The 20,119-nt window shown below is 37.2% G+C and overlaps 1 protein-coding gene across 1 annotated transcript in view; it reads left to right on the top strand.

Moving 5' to 3' along the window:
• The window catches only part of LOC117991968 (atrial natriuretic peptide receptor 1), a 32,363-nt gene extending 12,318 nt beyond the window's left edge, over window positions 1-20,045 (top strand). Inside the window, exons 7-22 of the mRNA XM_034979608.2 lie at window positions 1,456-1,644; window positions 2,128-2,263; window positions 2,371-2,462; window positions 4,237-4,378; window positions 5,251-5,335; window positions 6,121-6,247; window positions 8,382-8,543; window positions 9,148-9,324; window positions 11,634-11,790; window positions 12,882-13,040; window positions 13,682-13,859; window positions 14,353-14,499; window positions 15,280-15,472; window positions 16,463-16,615; window positions 16,971-17,091; window positions 18,234-20,045. Coding sequence (XP_034835499.2) covers window positions 1,456-1,644; window positions 2,128-2,263; window positions 2,371-2,462; window positions 4,237-4,378; window positions 5,251-5,335; window positions 6,121-6,247; window positions 8,382-8,543; window positions 9,148-9,324; window positions 11,634-11,790; window positions 12,882-13,040; window positions 13,682-13,859; window positions 14,353-14,499; window positions 15,280-15,472; window positions 16,463-16,615; window positions 16,971-17,091; window positions 18,234-18,505 — 2,490 coding nt within the window. The 3' untranslated portion in view covers window positions 18,506-20,045. The remainder of the gene's footprint in view (window positions 1-1,455; window positions 1,645-2,127; window positions 2,264-2,370; window positions 2,463-4,236; window positions 4,379-5,250; window positions 5,336-6,120; window positions 6,248-8,381; window positions 8,544-9,147; window positions 9,325-11,633; window positions 11,791-12,881; window positions 13,041-13,681; window positions 13,860-14,352; window positions 14,500-15,279; window positions 15,473-16,462; window positions 16,616-16,970; window positions 17,092-18,233) is intronic.
• The last annotated feature ends 74 nt before the right edge of the window (window positions 20,046-20,119 follow it).

Here is a 20,119-nt window from a genome sequence, read left to right as displayed (position 1 = left end):
GTGTTGTGCGTCACATAATAACAAACTTACCTTACTTAAGAAACTTGAATCTTTATATAAAGGTTTCCTCTTTAGTGTTTTCCGTTGTAAACTAAAAAAGGATTTTCTAAAACTCCACTCGAGAGAAGCCAGGAGAACTACGGGTGTGAGGGGCGTCCCTCCGCCTCATACCCCGATTGCCATCTCAACCTGTCACGTACTATGGGATCATAACTTTAATGTGACAGCGAGATATAATAATATACCCACAGAGCAGGCTAATTTAATTGACCTATTTAAGTTATAAGTACCTATCTGTTGGGACGCCCAACATTATTAATGAATGAGTCTCTGACGACTTTCAGCCCTGATTCAAAAGACCCGTTTTTATTTCTGTTTTACGTCACGCCTGGAAACTGATTTTATTATTATCATTAGGTTATTGTCTAATCTGATGTCCAATAATCTCGCAGCAGCATTGCGCGAGACTGCTATTAAAATGCAATTACTTACTTACTCGTACAACGTGTGGCATCGGTAAATAGTATTTTTGAAAAGAGTAACCGCAGAGTTTCTTGCTAGTTATTCTCGATAGGAAGGACATTCCGATTTCCGAACCACAGTGGTATAGAATGCCTTGAAGATTCAGAAGCACTTTATAAAAAAAATTAAAGAAAAAATTCTTCTATTCTATCTATCTTATATTATCATTATTATATAGTCCCGGGGCGTGGGAACTATATCTTATTTTCGCGGGAAAAGTGCTTTGGTCCTTGAAGCTTAAAGTAAAAAACAAATAAACAAACAAAGTCGGACTTACCTTAAATTGTATGACTGGTAATTTATTTTAAAGTATAAGAATGAAAAAAAAATCCTAAATATTATTCCATATAGGTATAGTATTTAGGATTTTTTTTCACAGTATAATATGTATAATGTGTGTATAAAAACATAAGTGTGTGTTCGTAAAACGATCGCTTTCAGCGATGATAGCCTTCTCCAACCTTTTCCATGACTGTCGGTCTTTAGCGACTGTTCCATCTAATGCCTGCTACTTTTACAATGCTGTTACAGCGTTTATGTAGTCTGCGTTTTTTTGAGCGCCGTTTTCAACCATCTATCGTCTTGGACGGAGAACTTGATTTGCGACGTCTTTGGGCCCTGTGGTTTTTCCTGTCTTTAAGTCCAGTTCAGTCAAGCGGCGATATCCTAGTGGTTAAAAAAAAAGTCTTAGTGACTTTTCGGAGCTATGTGAGTTGTAAGCAAAGTATCACTTGCTGTAATGACGAAGGAACACATCGTGAGGAAACCTGCATGTCTGAGAGTTTCCGATAATGTTCTCAAAGGTGTGTGAAGTCTGCCAATCCCTGTGGTCAAGAGGAGACCCATACCTACTCATGTGCCAGTAGTGAGTAGTGGGCCGGCAATGGGTTAATGATGATTAACCTTACGATTTAAACATTCGGTTTTCCTTAGGGTGGTTACTGGGGCGAGACCGGGTGGGCGGCTGGCGATGAACGTGATGCAGCTGCGAGAGCCGCATACGAGGCTCTACTGAGGGTCTCTCTCAAGCTCCCAACTGGCGATCGCTTTGACGAGTTCGCAGATACTGTCCGGACGCGTGCCAAACTGCATTATAACTACACATTCTCGGATGGAGAAGAGGTGGTTTTAAACTTGATTTCTAGGTTTTTGGGAAATCCAAAACGCTTACTTTCCGATAGATATGTTTATGCAGGATACCTTTGCACTAACAACCTTAAATCCAGTTTTAAGACTTTTTATAAAAAAATATTTATTTTTTATTAGGTTTGATAAACTTCGATAAACAATAATTTATTTTTATATAAAAAAGAAATACTTAATTCATTTACACCCAAACCCAAACAAACACCCAAAGGAGTAAAATAGGGGTTTGAAATTAATGTAGTCCACGCGGACGATAGTTTGGGAATAAGCAAGTATTATTATAAGTGCGTTTCTAGTGGAGATGAAGTTCAGTTTTCTTTGCAATATTTTTACAAAAGCCGTATCGCTTCACGGTAGCACGCCTTGAGCCTTCTTCTTTCTGGGCAGGTTTCCGCACTTAAACGTTTCCGTCTGTTGTACCTTGAACCTTAAATTGAGCTTTTTAATAAACCGTGACAGGTGAATTTCTTCATCGGAGCTTTCTATGATGGCGTGTATTTGTTGGGTATGGCGTTGAACGAGACTTTGACAGAAGGTGGTGACATCCGGAATGGACGAAACATCACTAGCCGAATGTGGGGACGGGATTTTCACGGTAACTTTTGTACCTAGTATGAGCATAATTACCTACTTACATTCATGGTCCCTAGAGGTGACTATATTTTTGCTATATCTTTTTTAATGTATTTTTGTTTTTGTTAGGTATAACTGGCCATGTGCGTATTGATTCGGTGGGCGATCGTGATGCCGATTACGCCATCTTTGATTTGGATCCCGTTACTGGAAAATTTGAGGTAAGGCAAGGGTAATCCCAAAACTTTGTCTTTTTCATTGTTTCTTTTAATAAATAGTTGATCTATGCGTCAAAAATAGTTAAACTTCGACAAAAGTGCTATTCTCTAGAAAGGTTAAAGTTTTCATGTAAGAGCTATCTATACCTGACCTAATTTTACCACCTAATCCTAATTAATGAATAATAATTATTGATATTATTGATTGTAAGGTACTTGATACAAATAAGGCCTATGCTCGAAAAAGGCCTACTCTCCCGAAAACCCGGTTAAATAAATGTAACATAAAAGATTCTTCACGCACATACACAATACGGCCCTATGATTAGGTACGAACTGCTCAGGCGCCCTGCGCCTATTCCCTGAGCTTGTTGCGACGCCTTCTTTGTGGAAGTCGGGTTTTCCGCGGCGCACTATAAAATTTTCGTAATAACAAGGCAAGTTACTAGGTTTTATATTGACATTTTATATAAACTAATAAGTAGTTATAGTACCTTAGCCATTATATTAGATAATTATTGCTTTCATTTTCATCATTTTGAATAATTGAACGAATTATGGAACTTTATATTTTATCTGGTACGGTACCGAATAAGGCCCTAGGCCTTAATTGTAACCCTAGGCCTTAATATAAATCCCGCATTTTAATACGCATTTTGATGTCTAGCTCTCAAAGTACTACGAATAACTAAATCTAAAAAGGTTCCTAAACGTGCTACTTGGTCGGAAGAAAGCTTAGCAGCGTGCAGCGGTAGTTTAGTGCCTTGTATACAGCAGTGCAATTTAATAAGGCCTATAATTTTTATTTTTTTGGTAAAAAAAAACTGTTTTTTTTTACAGACTGTGTGCTTTATTTATTTAATTACGAGTGACAATATTTTTTTTAATAGTTTATTCATATTATTGTTATTATGAGAGCTTAAGTGTGACAAGCCACCTGTGTTTATAAATGTTTAATTACTGTAATAAAAAGCGTAGTTACAAAATATAAAAGGTAAATAAAGGCTGTAAAATAGTAATTTTTTAAATAAATAGATTTTTAACAAGATTTTATGAGTTTAAAGTTTACGGGCCTTATTTGTTAGACGTAACTTATTATGGCCACTAGCTAAGGTTTTTGTATTGTTGATTTTGTCTTCATTTTATTAGATATTGTCAATGTTTTTCTCCATTAATTTGATATTAATAAACATCTAATACTAATTTATTGAAGTTTTTTTGATACATACCTATATTTATTTTGTAATCAACGATTTAAATAAGGTAGGCCTTATTTGTATCAGTTACCTTATTTTCAATTTTTTGCATTTTATAGTAAGATGACTATACCAAGTGTGGTATCATATGAAATGGCTTTATCTGTATATTCTAAAACAGAGTTTTATTTATTTTTACGCATAATATTTTTCATTTATGGTGCAAAATGTCAAAAATATACCCGAATACGGAACTCGGGTCTGACACTAGGCCGGTTTTTATTTTATTCGTATGTAACTTTTCACAAGTTATGCTCTTAATAGACCAGCCGTACTCAGAGTCGCTTTATTGTTACTTAAGTTTAGTTAAAACGAGACAGAGCTATATCTCTCACATAAATCTGTCACGTTTTAACTCAATCTTAAGTAACGATTAGCGAGTCTGACTACGGCTGTAAGCACCTCCAGCATAGTTTGTGAAAAGTACCTACAAGTAGCCTAAATGCTAGCACGAATTTTGTGTCAGTCAACCTTTGCACATACGAATAGTGTATAGATAGATAAGTATATATTTTCCGTAGGTTGTGGCTTTTTACCATGGACTAAACAGCAGCTATAAGCCTGTGGCCGGCAAAGCCATCCACTGGCCGGGCGGCAAACGAGGGCCGCCCCCGGATAAACCGCGCTGTGGTTTCCTTGGAACGGACCCTATGTGTCAAGGAGGTAATTAATAAAACACTATTTTTCATTATATTAAATGTAGAAGAAACCGGCTTTACTCACGTATTTAGTCGACGTTAAGCCGACTAGTTTCGAACCCATACGGGGTCTTTTTTCACAGGGTCTCAGTTCACGAACGCGTCGCGGTTGCGACTGCGTGCCGCCTGCGCTACGGCCCGCACGGCCCGCTGTAAGGGTGGCTGAAAGCCGGTTTATTCTATATTTATAATGGAAATCACTCACGATAGTTAAAACACTATTTTTCGTTTATTTTAAACATTTGTTCAAGTCATCACCATCCTGCGCCACTACCCTTTTGTGGGTCCGACGTCCTCCGCAATCATATTCTATTTAACGCGGTTCACATTCTTCAGTTTGTATATTTACCATTACCTATTTAATTGTTTCAATTATTGAATAGTTTTACCTAATAACCGTACGTATAAAAATTAAAAAACTTTGTGTACACTCGCTGCTACCATAGTCCATAGCACTCTATTATATTGAAAAACAATTGCATCGAGTTAATGACTTTCACTTTTTTAATTAATTGCAGTAATACTCGTACACTAGAAACACTCTATAAAACTTCCTGTGCATTTTTCCTACATCAATGTACCTACTTATTTTGAATGGAATTAAAAAAACTACTTACTTGAAATCGTCTTCTTACCTACCTACTTAGGTTCGCTAGACTAATAATATTCATTACCTTCTAATTAATTTAATCTTTCTTTTACAATTTATAAACCTTGAAAATTCTTAAAATATAAAATATACTTAGAACCCCATTTCGTAGACCATTATGGAACAAAAAGCTGTAGAATAGAGTGGTTCGGTGTGTAAACTGAAATTTATCATTTCACGCTGCTCAGAGGCGCAGGCCGTGTTGATATATTGCTTTATTGGCCTGGCTGTTTTCCTTACCCTGGCTGTGACGGCCGGATGCGTTGCCTACAAGTAAGTGTTATTTCCACGACCATTAATATTAGTGGTAAAACAGAAGTTATACTTAATAAATAGGCAATGTAAGCATCACTCAGAAAAGCAGGTGTTTTTGAAATATTTTAAACGAATAATTGAGATTTAAAAAAAAAAATTAAACTTGAATGGGGATACAGGTGAAAACGCGTAGAGGTTTATCGGAAGATCCAACCTACAAACGTCCCGTCAGGGATAATTTGGGAATTTATAATTTTTAAATTGCTCTGGTCTGGTCTGGTGGGAGATTTCGGCCGTGTCTAGTTACCACCCTACCGGCAGAGCCGTACCACTAAGCGATTTAGTGTTCCCATAATGTGGAAAACTACCATACCCCTTCTAAGTTAGCCCGTGTCCATCTTAGTCTGCATCATCACTTATCACCAAGTGAGATCGCAGTCAACGGCTTATTTGATAAAAAAATGGCAAAATAAATTATCTTATTAGGGCGCGATTGCTATCGCATCGTCTAATAACTCTGACGATCTAAATACCGAAGATCGGATAATCTTGATAAATAATTTTGAAAAAACATTATATCCAGTATTCTAGGATAGCGGCGCCGTCACTCAGAGGCGTAAGTTGATTTTTCCTCCCATCTGCATAATTCTGGGTAGATAATAAGGGACATGAAATCCGAGTGTAGGTAGGTATATATTTCTCTCAAAGACAAAATATGAGAACTGCTTTTTCTGACTTACTGCCATTTCAATTAGCACGGCACAATAGAGGTGCTTATATAAGTATTACTATCATTGTGCCAGGCAAGTACGTATTGAGGCAGAGCTGAACAATACCGCGTGGCGCGTGCGGCCCGAGGAAGTGCTCGTTGAAGTCGGTACCGGCCTCGGCACCAGCCCTGCACTGCATAGCATTAATGAAGTACTTAAGGTATCCTATATCTATTGTATTATTCTTAGTAAGCTTTCGGTATTCGTACTATGATTTGGGAAAATCTTTCTAAGAGTTGTCGTCATCGAGTCCATTATGAAGGATACCTACTGAGAAAAAAACCGGCCAAGTGCGAGTCAGGCTCGCGCAATGAGGGTTCCGTACTACAGTCGTATTTTTTCGACATTTTGCACGATAATTCAAAAACTATGATGCATAAAAATAAATAAAAATCTGTTTTAGAATGTACACGTAAAGACCTTTCATATGAGACCCCACTTGATATACTCACTCACTTTGAAAGTTTAAAATACTAATTATTAGTTCATGACCAGAATTTAATTTTATTTGTGTGATCTAACCCTAAATTCACGGTTTTCAGATTTTTCCCCAAATGTCAGCTATAAGATCTACCTACCTGCCAAATTTCATGATTCTAGGTCAACGGGAAGTACCCTGTAGGTTTCTTGACAGACGGACAGACAGACAGACAGACAGACAGACAGACAACAAAGTGATCCTATAAGGGTTCCGTTTTTCCTTTTGAGGTACGGAACCCTAAAAATAAGTTAAAGTGGTTTTAATTTGCTATACTTATAACAAAAAAAACCACAAAATATGCTTTATACTTTACCTACTTGAAATAAAAAATAGAGAGGGGCGGAACTCCAGAGGGCATCGCCGAGGGGCTTCTATATGGCTTAATCCGGCCTTTTGTCAAATCATGGTAATGAACCACGTTGCACGGTTAGTTGTTAATGACTGTCATGTCATTTTGCCTAATCGTTTGAACTCGTCAGTTCTTACTAACAGCTTTCAGTTTGAATCCAGGGACAAATCAAAGTAACTTGAAAGCAATGAATTTTAGACGTATCATACTTCCTCAGTAAAGGATAGTGTAAGTCTGTAAGGAAACGAGGAGAACTCAAATATGCAGTTGCGAGAAATAATATTATTATGATTTTTATAAACTCTATTTTTTTGTGTCGGAAATTTTGTAAGTTAATTTCAAGGATTTAAGTTCAATAAATCCCGTGGTAGGTACTTCTTTGATTTCCCGGGATAAAAGTAGCTTATGGTGCTCCCCAGGTCTTTAACTTTGACCATGTTACATCACGTCACGTCGTATCACGTCGATCCGTTGCTCCCTTGTGGTATGGCATGGCTGGGCAAACTAACATACAAACATATTATACACTTTCGCATTCAAAATATTAGCAGTGATTTGGTACACATTTTGTCGAATTTCATACCAAAAGAAAAGAAAGCCCTCAAAAATATTCAGAAAACTTTACAAAGCTTTACAATTGCCTTTGATATGTTGTTAATGTTAACTAATTTGGTTTTATTATTGTTAGTAATTAACGTAATTGAATGGAATACGCCGTAAACCGAATTTTTATGATCTTTTCCGTTTTCAGCCAAATCAATTAAAACAAGACCGGATTCATTTTGCAAAAAGTAGGTATTGTATTTCCATTTACGAAAGGTTCCCTTTTTATTAAAAATGAAAATACTTATCGAGTTATAACTTTTTTGCGTGGGCAATGAAAGCTTTATTTATTCTTCTTTTCCATAATTTTAATTTGTTAGAACTTAGAAGTGAGAAATAAGTATGTATTCGTTCACTTGACTATTGTTAGCTAGGTAATTGTTAGCAATTTGATAATTATGTTTTTAAGCAGTACTTTTAATACCCTCTTGAATTTTTTAATTAGGTACTTACCCGCCGTACTACAAGACAAATGATAAAGGTGATATAATAAAGCTTCCGACTTCCGATATATAGGTGTTCGTAGGATTCATTTCATAGAAAGACACTTATTAGTTACAGTACCTACTACATTTATTGAGACGTACCTACCTACTATTAGCTATTAGATAAGTATGTGATTTTAAGCTAATTTTAAACTCTACTTTGCTGTTTGAGGTTTAGAAAGTATGGGGTGTTAGCTGTAAAGAAACAAAATTATCCACATTTTGAATTAAGGGAATAATTAAGTAGTTATATAACATGGTTGAAAGCTATGAAACTATTAGGTACACTGATCCCGAGATATTTAATATTATACGTAGCACAGTGCCGTCCTACTGTTGAAAAACATTTGAACGTATTTTGTACGTTTCTAATCAGTTATCCTTGGGCTGGAGCGGCCGCAGTTCAGGCTCGCTGGGCACACCGGTCACCCTGTCCCCCTTCACAGTAGGCCTGTACAAAGGCAATCGCGTCGCTGTCAAGAAGATTCACAGAAAGAAATTGGACTTGAACAAGAAGTTACTTTGGGAGATAAAACAGGTAAGCACTTAGTATATGTTTAAACTTTTATACATTTAACTGTTGCATTTGACTACGATCACCAACCACCAATTGATAAGGGAAGACAGAACAGACCGTAGGTATTAAACCTTTATTCAACGTCTTTAACGTAGATTGGAATCAGGGGTGTTGCGGATGCAATATTTTGACATCCGCATGCAGATGCGGATGCGGATTATTAGAAGTTTACATTCTCGGATACGGATGCGGATGTCTGAATTAATGCGAATGATAGCAAAATAGATCCAATCATAGGATCATATTATGATCGGATCTATTTTGCTTTAGTTATAGTGACTTCGATTTTTCATAGAGTTGTGATTAGGGCTTATAATCGGAGTTTGATTGAATATTTCTGAGCATGTTTGAACAGTTTGATTTTTCAATTAACTCTTACTAAGTATATCGCAAGTAAAGTACGCGACAGGTCGAGTAGGCAATCGAGGTGGGGACGCCCCGCACACCGCACAGCCCTCGTGCTACCCCGATTGCCATCTCGACCTGTTGCGTACTGTAGGTATACCACCTTCATCTAAATTAAATGTCGTAGCATGAAATAGATCTTCTTATTTTGTGGTTGTAGGCTCGTAACGTCTCCCATGAGAACACAGCGCGTTTTATCGGCGCTTGCGTCGATTGTCCTCTCATGTTCATCCTAACGGAGTACTGCCCAAAAGGCTCCCTGAAGGATGTGCTTGCTAACGAAGAGTTACAACTAGACTGGAACTTCCGGACTTCGCTTGTCCATGATATTGTACAGGTAGGTGCTAGGTTAAGTAAGAAGAGATCCCAATAGGTGGTGACGCGCAGTAGTTTAGTAGGTAAAACTCGTCGTGGGTAGAAATGATGTTGGTTATCTTCAGGAGATTTCCCCCGCCCATTCCCTTAAAATAATTCATAAGGTTTTTTGATAAACAATTGTGTAGGTACTTGTGTATTTTTCTAACATATACGTAGGTACAGGCAAAGATAATATATTATCTTTGGTACAGGAGAGCAATACACAGGCACCTCAGTCAGGGTACATTGTTGAGCAATTTTAATATAAGTTTCATCTCGTAATAATTAATAGTACGTAGAACTGCCATCACTTAGAAACTGAATTGCAGTATAGTTTATGTACATAATGCACGTTGCTGATAACAGTAAGTACCTACCTACATTTCAGCTTATAAGCTTGGAAGCTGTGACATTAATCTATCCATGGTCTTAAGACTTCAAAGTCAAAGTAACTCAAGTGTGCACCTAGTTCAGTTATTCAAGATAAGTGAGTATGAAATGATTGAAATGTTTAGAGTTACTTAGTTTATTTTACTTGTGACTAGCAACATTTTGGTAGCAGTGATCATTTTGTTTTTAATTCCATGTGTAATTTAAAGACGAGAGACCATATAATTTAACCGATTGTTATATATACTTTTGCGTACTTACGAGTAATGTAGTTTCAATTACTGAAATGAATGTAAAACGTTCAACGACTGAGACCAAGGGAATCTTGCGTGAAATCATTCGCGAAATTCCGCTCACGGAATTTCGCAGCAATGTAACATATTGAAACATTAGGGACGCACAGATGAAAGGTCGAAAATGATTTCCGCGCACGTTTGCTCGCCCCTTATTTTCCACTAGATTTGTTCTTGGTCTTTGCTGGTATTTGCCTTGCCGCTATTGTAGAAACTAGCTGCAATTAATCATTTCCAGTACAAGTTACAAACAAGACGGGAAACAATTTAGAAATACCTACTCAGATCTCAAACAATCATCGGAATGCGAGCGTAGGATTTATTTGAAGCAATGCACCAGACTGTCCATCAAGTTTAAGCTTATATACAAGTACCTACTCGTAGCTCTCCTAGCCCCAGGCACAGATCAGATATTAGTTACTTCGTCCCCAACCTCCAACGGATGAAAAGTATTACCGCAAGGTCACGGTAGTGTTTGATTATGAACTACGAAGCTTTGCAACCAATCCTTCAATACAAACATGGAGTAGGTACTAAGTTTATCTTCTATTTTTACTTCGATCAAACTGGAAAAGCACGAAAGCTGCGACGCGCCCTTGCTCAGCAATGCATTGAACGTGTACGATTTTATAATATAAGAATCTCTAAATAACTTTAAATACATATCAAAAATAGCGGACCGGCAGGATTTGAACCCGCGTCTCCTGGGATCGCGCCCGACGCTGACCGCTAAGCTACGGTTCGTTTGCTGCCAGTGAAGAAATTTGTGATATGTATGTTCACTCAGTACTGACGCGACTGTTAACTGTCGAATCCTGCCGGTCCGCAATTTTTGATATGTACTAATTAAAAATTATTTAGGAATTTCCTTGAAGTGTAGGTTAAAACACTATAAAAATTAAAAAATATAATACAAGAATCGTTTGAAAAAATTATATAACGTTTTCGCCATGTGAAAACTTATTCCATGTAATTTTAAAAATCTTACTAAGTGCACACATTGTTAGTTATGTAATGTTAGGAGACCGAAGATACTGAAACGCTTGCGAAACGTGAATTGGGGGATTTGTTGCGGATTCCAGCGGCTGTTACTTTATCTCTCCTGATCGTGACCTTTGTGGTAATCCTTAGTAAATCAACCAACGCTCGGGGCAAATTATTTATTATCTGTATGTTTTGGATTAATTGTTTATTATAGAACCGATTTTTACTATGAATAAAACACAAAGGTATTTTATCAACCTTAAAAACTATGAGCAGTAAATAAGATTCGTTACAAATATTGGTTTAGAAATATTATACAATGAACCAGATGCTTAATTTGCTATATTCCGCTGAATCAGATCAAATCTGTAGGTACCTATGTACCTATATCGCATTCTGCATGTTGCACCATACAGATTTGATCTGTTTCAGCGGATTATAGCAAAATAAGTTTCTCGTTCATTGTATACCTACCTACCATGCATTTCCGCAAAATAACGCCTGTTTTAATACAACATTTAAAGTCGGTTTAGAAATAAATTAGTTAAGTGTCGAAATGAATGACGAAAAAAAGTATCACAAAAAGCTTCTTCCATTATCATCACAAGTGTCCGTTTCTCAGGGTATGTGCTACCTACATAGCGGGTTGGGTGCGCACGGCAAGCTGCGTTCCTCAAACTGCCTCATCGATGGACGTTTCGTGCTGAAAATATCCGACTACGGCCTGAACACTCTCTGCACGCCCACCGACTTGATTAAAGACGATGCCTACTATTTCAGTAATTACCCTAAATGTGTTTCTTTTGTTGTTTAGTTGACAGCATAATGCGAGCGCTTTGCCATTTAAATATTTTGAATGTTACCGTTTCCTGATTCAGGTTAATGAAATTGTTTTACAAAATTACTGGAATTCTTAAGCCAAAATATTTAGATTGGAATCGAAACTTGCGGAAGCCAGAAGCTCTTTAAGAAAAACACTTTGTCCAATATTGTACCTAACAATGTTTCTAATTTTCTATTTACTTAACAAAGTGCTTCTGTCGAAGCATCGCTATCGTTCTATCAAAACTAGAGTTTGATAGTTTTGTTTGTTGACCCAACTATTTGACCGATTTCGAACCTGTACATACTTATACTACAAAGACGGACGAGGGAAATCTATACATAGAACGAAATGTAACTTATTTATATTTTAGCATACTTACTTAATATTAAATTACTGTGTTTACACTATCTTTTCTTCCTTTTTGTACCTTACTGACTGCAGTAGGTTCAGGTACCTTTCTGCTTTTATGTATTTAGGTAATAAGATATCCTTTTACCAGAAAATGAGCCGAGTGAAATGGCTCTACCATAATATTTCCATAACAGCATTTTGAATCATTTATCTGCATCATTAGCTAGCACACTACTGAGCACGGGTTTCCTTTCAGAATGAGAAAACAAACATAGGCATACTTCACACGCTTTTGAAAATATTACGGAGAACTCTCTGTATGTAGGTTTCCTCACGATGTTTTCCATCGCCGTTAAAACAAGTCATATTTTAATTGCTTAAATTGCACATAACTCTGAAACGTAGAGGTGCGTGCCCGGGGTAGAACTTCCTAGAACTAGGAGGCTGACGTCTTATAACCACCGCTTGGTACAGCAGCCGGCAGGAAATATTGCACATTGGCCTGTAGAAAGAGATAGCGGTTTTAGTAGAGCGTTGTCTCTGTCGTTGAGACCAACAAAACATCAAATAGGTATAAGTGACAGAGACAACGTTCATTACATCATCATCATGCTTCATTACAGAAGATCGTAATCTTGGCAGGATACCATATAGTCCGCTTAGTATAACTAAATTTTTAATCATCCCCAATAGAACTCCTATGGACAGCTCCCGAACTGGTAGCAGGCAGCGTGTACCCAGGCGTGGTGGCATCACTTAAAGGGGATGTTTACAGCTTTGGCATCATCCTTGAGGAGATTGTGCTGCGCGCTGGACCATTCCATCATTATACACCTGCTATGACACATAAAGGTAAGTCTTAACTTTTTATAGGAAAAAATTATAGTCTTCTGTCACACATCTTGCTTCATCATCATTATCGACCGGTAGACGTCCACTGTTGGACATAGGTCTCTTGTATGGACTTCCACAAGCCACGGTCTAGCGCCGCCTGAATCCTGCGACTCGTTTGATCTCGTCTGTCCACCTAATGGGGGGTCTTCCAACGCTGCGCTTTCCAGTACGAGGTCGGGCCCTGCCCATTGGCACTTCAGCTTCGCAACCTGTTTAATGGAAAGTGGTACAAAGTAGCATTTAAATTATGTGTGATATCTACGAGAGAAGATGCCAAGTCATACATCTGTCTTAGCATGCCAAATCCTAGTCTGACCGAAGGATTTTTCATTTTAAAAATATTAATCAAATTGGTACATAAGCAGTGTAGGAATGCCATGGCCAATTGGCCAATTATGTGTAGGCTGTACCTAAAGCTTATGATTTGAAGAATTATCAATTTCCGAATTTAATTTTAGAAAAATTTATCATCATCTCAACCCATAGTCGGCTCCCTATTGAGGATCTGCTGTCAGCTTGAGAAGGGTTTGTTCACAGTCTACCACGCAGGCCAAGTGCGGATTGGTAGAAAGGTTACTACTTCATATGATTTTTAACAGAAATCGTGTCCCGTGTTACTGGTGGAGAGTCTCCACCATTTCGTCCAGTAGTGGGGCTGGGAGAAGTGGGAACCGCTGGCGGTGCTGCTGCTGAATTACTAGAGCTTGCCGCAAGATGTTGGGCTGATGCGCCTGATGACAGGCCTTCATTTGACACCATCAACGCTAATTATATTAAGTAAGGACTCTATGTTATTTTAGTAAGATTGAGGTATTGACTCATTTAGCAATACAGTGGAGTGTGATGCATTGGCATCCTTATGTGGTCAACATCCAACCCACTCGCACGAAACATTTTTGCTCAACGTTTCTGATACGAGCCGCTAAGGTGTGAAATGCCCTTCCGGATTCCGTAGATATGACTGCTTATGGCGATTCACTTAAGCCACGGCTCTAAAAACCACTATTTCACCGTGTGTATCTAGAATATTTTTAAAGTTTGTTTTTTTTTTTTTTTTTTTACTTATTGTGTAGGTGTTAAAGTTTACAGAGTGAAATTTCCTCGTGTTGCCCTATACAGAAATTTATTTGTATTTTTGCTGGATTATTATTTAAAGCTTGTGATTGCAGAAATTCTAGAAAGCATCTGCCACGGTCAATAAATTAATTTTGAACTTACTTTATTTTCCAACAACCGCTTTACAAATTTTAGAATGACAGTAATTTTGTAGAGGCTATTGCGACAATTTGATGGATGATTTGTTGCGGCGTATGGAGCAGTACGCGAATAATCTCGAGTCACTCGTAGAAGAGAAGACGGAACAGCTGTCTTTGGAGAAGAAGCGATCAGAGGAATTGCTGTATCAGGTTTTACCAAGGTAATAAAAGAAAGATAGAGTGATTAACATGAAGTGATAAGTGATCTAAAATAAAATCTACTGATGATCTCTTACTGGGAAGAAATTCGGAGCTCATTCAAACAGCTACGTTTATTCGCTCAGAATAAACACTTTTAGTGGTTCTGAAGCTCGCTATTTCCACAGTAATTGCTTGTTGTGTTACCTTACTAACCTTACCAACTAATACGATCTGATTCTTCTTGCTAGCATGCCCCCATTCACCCAAGTTTGCTTATTCTACACATATCATCATAAATTACCAGGTAGGCCAACAAAAAACGCAGACGAAGGTTCGTTATTTAGTCGCAACTTAAAATGGCCAATTGTCACTGATCTAAGCTGCGACTGCATGGCAGCATGGTGTCATTTAAAAAAAACGCCCCGTTTTGCATGCGTAAACGTCTACTACTAACTTGTTTCAGGGGATAGAGTAGTACGTAAAACATAGGTAGTTTGTGATTGGTTGGTCACTCAAAATGGTTAATGTTCACTGATTTTTTTGTCTTTGTCATTTGTATGGGGTTAAGTAGCAAAGAGAGCCCTATATTAACTTCTCTCTGTGGATAGAGTAGGTATAGTGCGCTTTATTTCAAAAAGAACAACAACAAAATAATATGTGGTGCCCTAATGTTTCAGTTTTTGTTATTTCTTTGTTACGGTATTCATTTTTGTTATGCACTTCATTTTTGCGACTAGGGCAAAAATTTTGAAAATAACTCAGCATTGACTTTGAGTTTAAGGGTTTATGTCATTTACCAGGCCCGTAGCTCAACAGCTGATGGCAGGCGAAGTGGTCCAGCCGGAAAGCTTCGAGTGTGTCACCGTGTACTTTAGTGACATCGTCGGCTTTACCGAGCTGTGCGCAGCTTCCACTCCCATCCAAGTCGTCGACCTTCTCAACGACCTGTACAGCACTTTTGACAGGATCATCGGTTTCTACGACGTGTATAAGGTAAATGTTTAATTTGACTGTATTTTCAATTTCTGAAAGAAAATTAACTATGAATACAATTAGTTATGCATTTTTATTTAAAATCATCATTTACCTTTGGTCAATCTTTATTATTATCTGACGCGTTTTTTTTTATAACAATTTCAAAATCATCTTATATTCCTCATACCCCGATTGCCATGTCGATCTGTCGCAAACTATACTGTGACGTACTCATACATCCATCCAAAATAGGTACTCACAATACTATTAATTCGAATTTGGGTTTGACTGTCAATACGTCTTAACATTGCAGAATGCCTTATTTCAAACCCCCCCCCCCCCCCGATAAAAGACGCCCTAAGCACGTCCTTAACGATCCCGACGATAAAATCATGACCGACAATGCTCCCTATCTTGTAGGGCTACACAATACAACCTCATCACAGCGTCTTCGCCGGCGAAGACGAGGTCCCCGATTTCTAACGTCACCCGGACGTGGACTCACGCCACGGCCTCGGGGGCGTACGGACTAACCAGTAGTCCAACAACTCCACCCATCCCAACGTCATCCTAAGCCGTGGTCCGAGCCTCACAGGAGGCGCCCTTAGGAGGACGTTGCCCCCCGACCTCTCGAATTATTTCTTCGAGCCCTAGGGCTCACTCCCAGGCGGAGCTTCGCGCTCGCCAACCCCCCCGGTGACGCTGTAGCGGCCAGTAGGGCCTACGCAGCATAGTCAATCCGAAACAACACACAAAAAAACTTATTTCAAAAAATAAAACAATAGTCCAGAAAAATACAATAGATAGGTACAATAAAACACACAATATACAATATTACCTAACAATATAAAAAATAAAACTTAAAATACCATACATAGACCATAGACCTACATAAAAAATTAATTAACATATGGAGGATTTTTCTCTCGCTTCCCAGTAGCGAGGGTACAGGGAAAATATAGGGAAAAGTAACGTCAGCCTTTTAATTTTATTGCACTTTGATCCAAGGTGGAGACGATTGGCGACGCGTATATGGTAGTATCAGGGTTGCCAGAACGTAACGGTGATTTGCATGCCAGAGAAATATGTCTGATGGCACTAGCTGTAGTGGAAGCAGTCCGAACGTTTGTAGTCAAACATCGACCCACACATCGACTTGAGGTTAGTAAAACCACAGTAAAACTGAGTTTTAATACCGTTGGCTAAAGGATCAATTTTCTTTTTCCTTGAATCGGTGATTTGCTTTTCAAGAATTTATTGCAAAAAAGCTGTGTTGATCAAGGTTGCCTTTGTGGCTCCTTTTTCTTTAATGTACATGAGTTGTACGTAAAGTAATCAATAGTTTGTTCAGAAGTCTGGTTTATGTTTATGGATATCATTCACGATAGTTTAAACGTTAAAATAAGAGAAATCTTGTTATTTGACATGGATTTTATTTAAGTGTGATGTTTTTTAAGAAGTGATAAGAGATCCTATTGGATTGTTAAATTTTTATATTGCTTCCATACACATATAGGTGCGTGTAGGGGTACACTCGGGACCGGTATGCGCAGGAGTGGTTGGAGTCAAGATGCCGCACTACTGTCTGTTTGGTGACACTGTCAACACTGCAAGCAGGATGGAATCTACTGGACAACGTAAGTGACTATAGTAAAAGTAGGTTTTTATTTTATTTTTAGGTTTCCGTACCTCAAAAGGAAAAAAGGAATCCTTATAGGATCACTTCGTTGTCTGTCTGTCAGTCTAACTGTCTTTATGTCTGTCCGTCTATCCGTCTGTGTCTGCTTGTATGTCGTGTCTGTCAAGAAAGCCCTAGAGGGTACTTCCCGATGACCTAGAATCATGAAAGGCAAGAAGGTAGGTCTTTATAACTCAAGAAAAGGAAGAAATCCGACAACTGTGAATTTGTGGTTACATCACAAAAAAAACAAAACGTGTTCATTATCTAATAATTAGTATTTACGAGCTTTTAAGAATTTATTTACTTGACATGTTTTGCTTATGACGTGTTTCTGAGAAATCATTGAATCACATGAAAGCTTGTTAAACCGTATCAAAGGTTCCTTCTCTGATAAGGATGTTACGTTATTTATGTGCTTAAAACGTGTGTAAGTTATAATTAAATAATTATTTATTTAGGATAGCTTCTATGAATTTGCGTACAGTAATTAAAGCTGAGGAGAAATAATTGGATCGTGAATATTTTAGGTTAAGATTTTCATACCAGTTTTGATTGAATAAGAGGAATGAACTAAAATTAGATACATGTTATGTTTCAAATATAGTAACTTAAGAACAGTTGGTGGCACCAAAAAAGAATTATGAGCATAAACTTCTATTATCTATTTGGAGGTACGAAGCAAGAACATGACGGCGGGGGTAGGTAGGTATTTGTTTTGCCAAGCGATTGGTTCATCAGTCAATTTTCTAACCAAAGGTTTCATTCAAATATGCTTTTGGAACCCTTGCACCTTTAGATTTAATTTTACGTAATCAATCATCACCATTAAGTCACCAATAATTTATTTGTCAAATTCGTTAATTGTCGATCAGAATTCCCACAGGATTTTTAAAAACCTAAATCCACATGGACGAAGGTCGAAGTCACGGGTATGATCTAGATACTATTGAATAAAAGGCTTTATCTTTGACTTTTCGTTTTACGCGAAGTATGAAAGAACAGTACCAATGCACAGTTTCCCCACCACAGCTCTTTTTACCAGCCAACTGTACCAATATGATTAAATTTAAGTAGGACCTTATTTATTTTCCTTTCTAGCACTAAGGATTCATCTAAGCGAGAACACACGAGCTCTTTTGGATCAATGGGGTACCTTCGTAGTCGAAAGACGTGGAGAAGTGGAACTGAAGGGACGCGGTCGCATGCTCTCACACTGGCTTCTTCACTGCTCGGAGCCTGAGGCTCGACTTCTGGCTCCGAGTCCTCAGCCGCCACCTCAATACCCGATACTCTTCACTGCGTTACCACAAACCACTATGACCATACATACTCCTTATTTAGTGGTGGATCCACCAACTATAGCTGCCTAAGAACGAGATCATCTTATTTTAAAATGTATTCAGATTTCAGATATACCTATAAATTAATCCCTATTACATTCTAGTATTATATTCTATGATAGTTATTTGGTTCTGTAATTGTAAAGCACTTGGCCGCCTATACACGACTATTTTAGCTACCATAAATTTTTTAAGGGTGAATACAGGAAAGATTTTGGAGGTTGTTGCTTTAAATGTGCAATTCGATTTTTTAATAAAGTTAAAAAGTATTTTGTAGACACCTGTAGACTATTTACTTATTTATATTTTGACCAAATTATTGCTATTTTTTACAAATATTTAAAGAAACTTGATTAAATTTTTAAACTGCGTATATTGAATTCTGATTGATTTTTAATGTTTTTTAAAAATAGTAATATTTAAGCAAATAAAAAGTAAGTGTAAATGGCGAAAGTACTACAAAGTATATCAAATAGAGTTAGAGCTTCCGATAAATATTTAAAAGTATAAGGGTCGTTGTAAACAGACAGTAAGTATACAAAGCAGAGTGTTGCGTGTCGCTGTCGCGAATCGCGGTCCTTTAAAGCCTACCTTTAGATGACTTAATTTCTTACTATGTGCATAATCCTGGTGCGTTATCTTCGTTAAAAGCTGCGTTAATTAAAAACCTAACGACACTGCTTGTGCTTCGAAATAAGAGACCTAGTTAGATCCAACGATAAAATTAACATTTTACGGCCTGAGAGCACGAATGCTATCAATTAATCTTTAGAGAGCAACGTTTATTAGTCCGGCACTGAATATAAAGAAAAGAATGAATAGCTGGGAAAGTCCTAGATCTGGTAATACGAAGGACTAAACGATTGGTCTGTTTTGCGATCGTACTTTTTATACCTACTAATTTTATCATTTATATTACTAATTTAATTTTGTTAAAAATTATTATTTTATATTAAGTATTTTAATATTGTTTTTTTGTTGTATTTCTATCTTCATTTAAATAAATTCTTCATTCAAAATAAATAATTAAGTTAAAATATTTATTTTATTGCCATCTCTTGGTCGGTACACTAGAGTGAATTAATCTATCATTCTCTAAATTACTTTGTTCTGGCCTCTTAAAAGGACACTTGTAACTAAGAGGTCATACGAAATGAAAAGGATGACAGAGACGTCTTATGTTTTAAAAATAGCATCAAAAGTTAGCGAAGCTAGTTTGAGTAATAATTTAGCGGCGAACTTCACAGGATGTAAGTTCGGACTTTATCTCTCTCAAATATTAAGTAGCCGTATTCGCCAGAACCCTTTTGTTACCTACCTTCAATTGGGCGAAGACAATTTAGTTAGGAAATAAACAAGTCTGACTTGGTCATGAATGTGAGCATTGTCGATGTTGTAGTAAAAACTTTATATTTTTGTATAGATAGAGTTACCAAATAATATATCCAAATATTCAACGATATTGTTATAATGCCATATTTTAATGAATATTTTTGTATAAATGTACTGAAATGTATTATTAGACCCCTTTACAAATATATTATACTATTTGTTAACTGCATAAAAAATATTGTGTTATTATAACGTTACAGACATTTTTACATATTGTGAAAATAAACATAGAAAATCATTATTTTTGTCAAT

This window comes from Maniola hyperantus, chromosome 20, assembly GCF_902806685.2.
Source record: "Maniola hyperantus chromosome 20, iAphHyp1.2, whole genome shotgun sequence".
NCBI lineage: Eukaryota > Metazoa > Arthropoda > Insecta > Lepidoptera > Nymphalidae > Maniola > Maniola hyperantus.
This window is presented reverse-complemented; position numbering and strand designations above follow the sequence as displayed.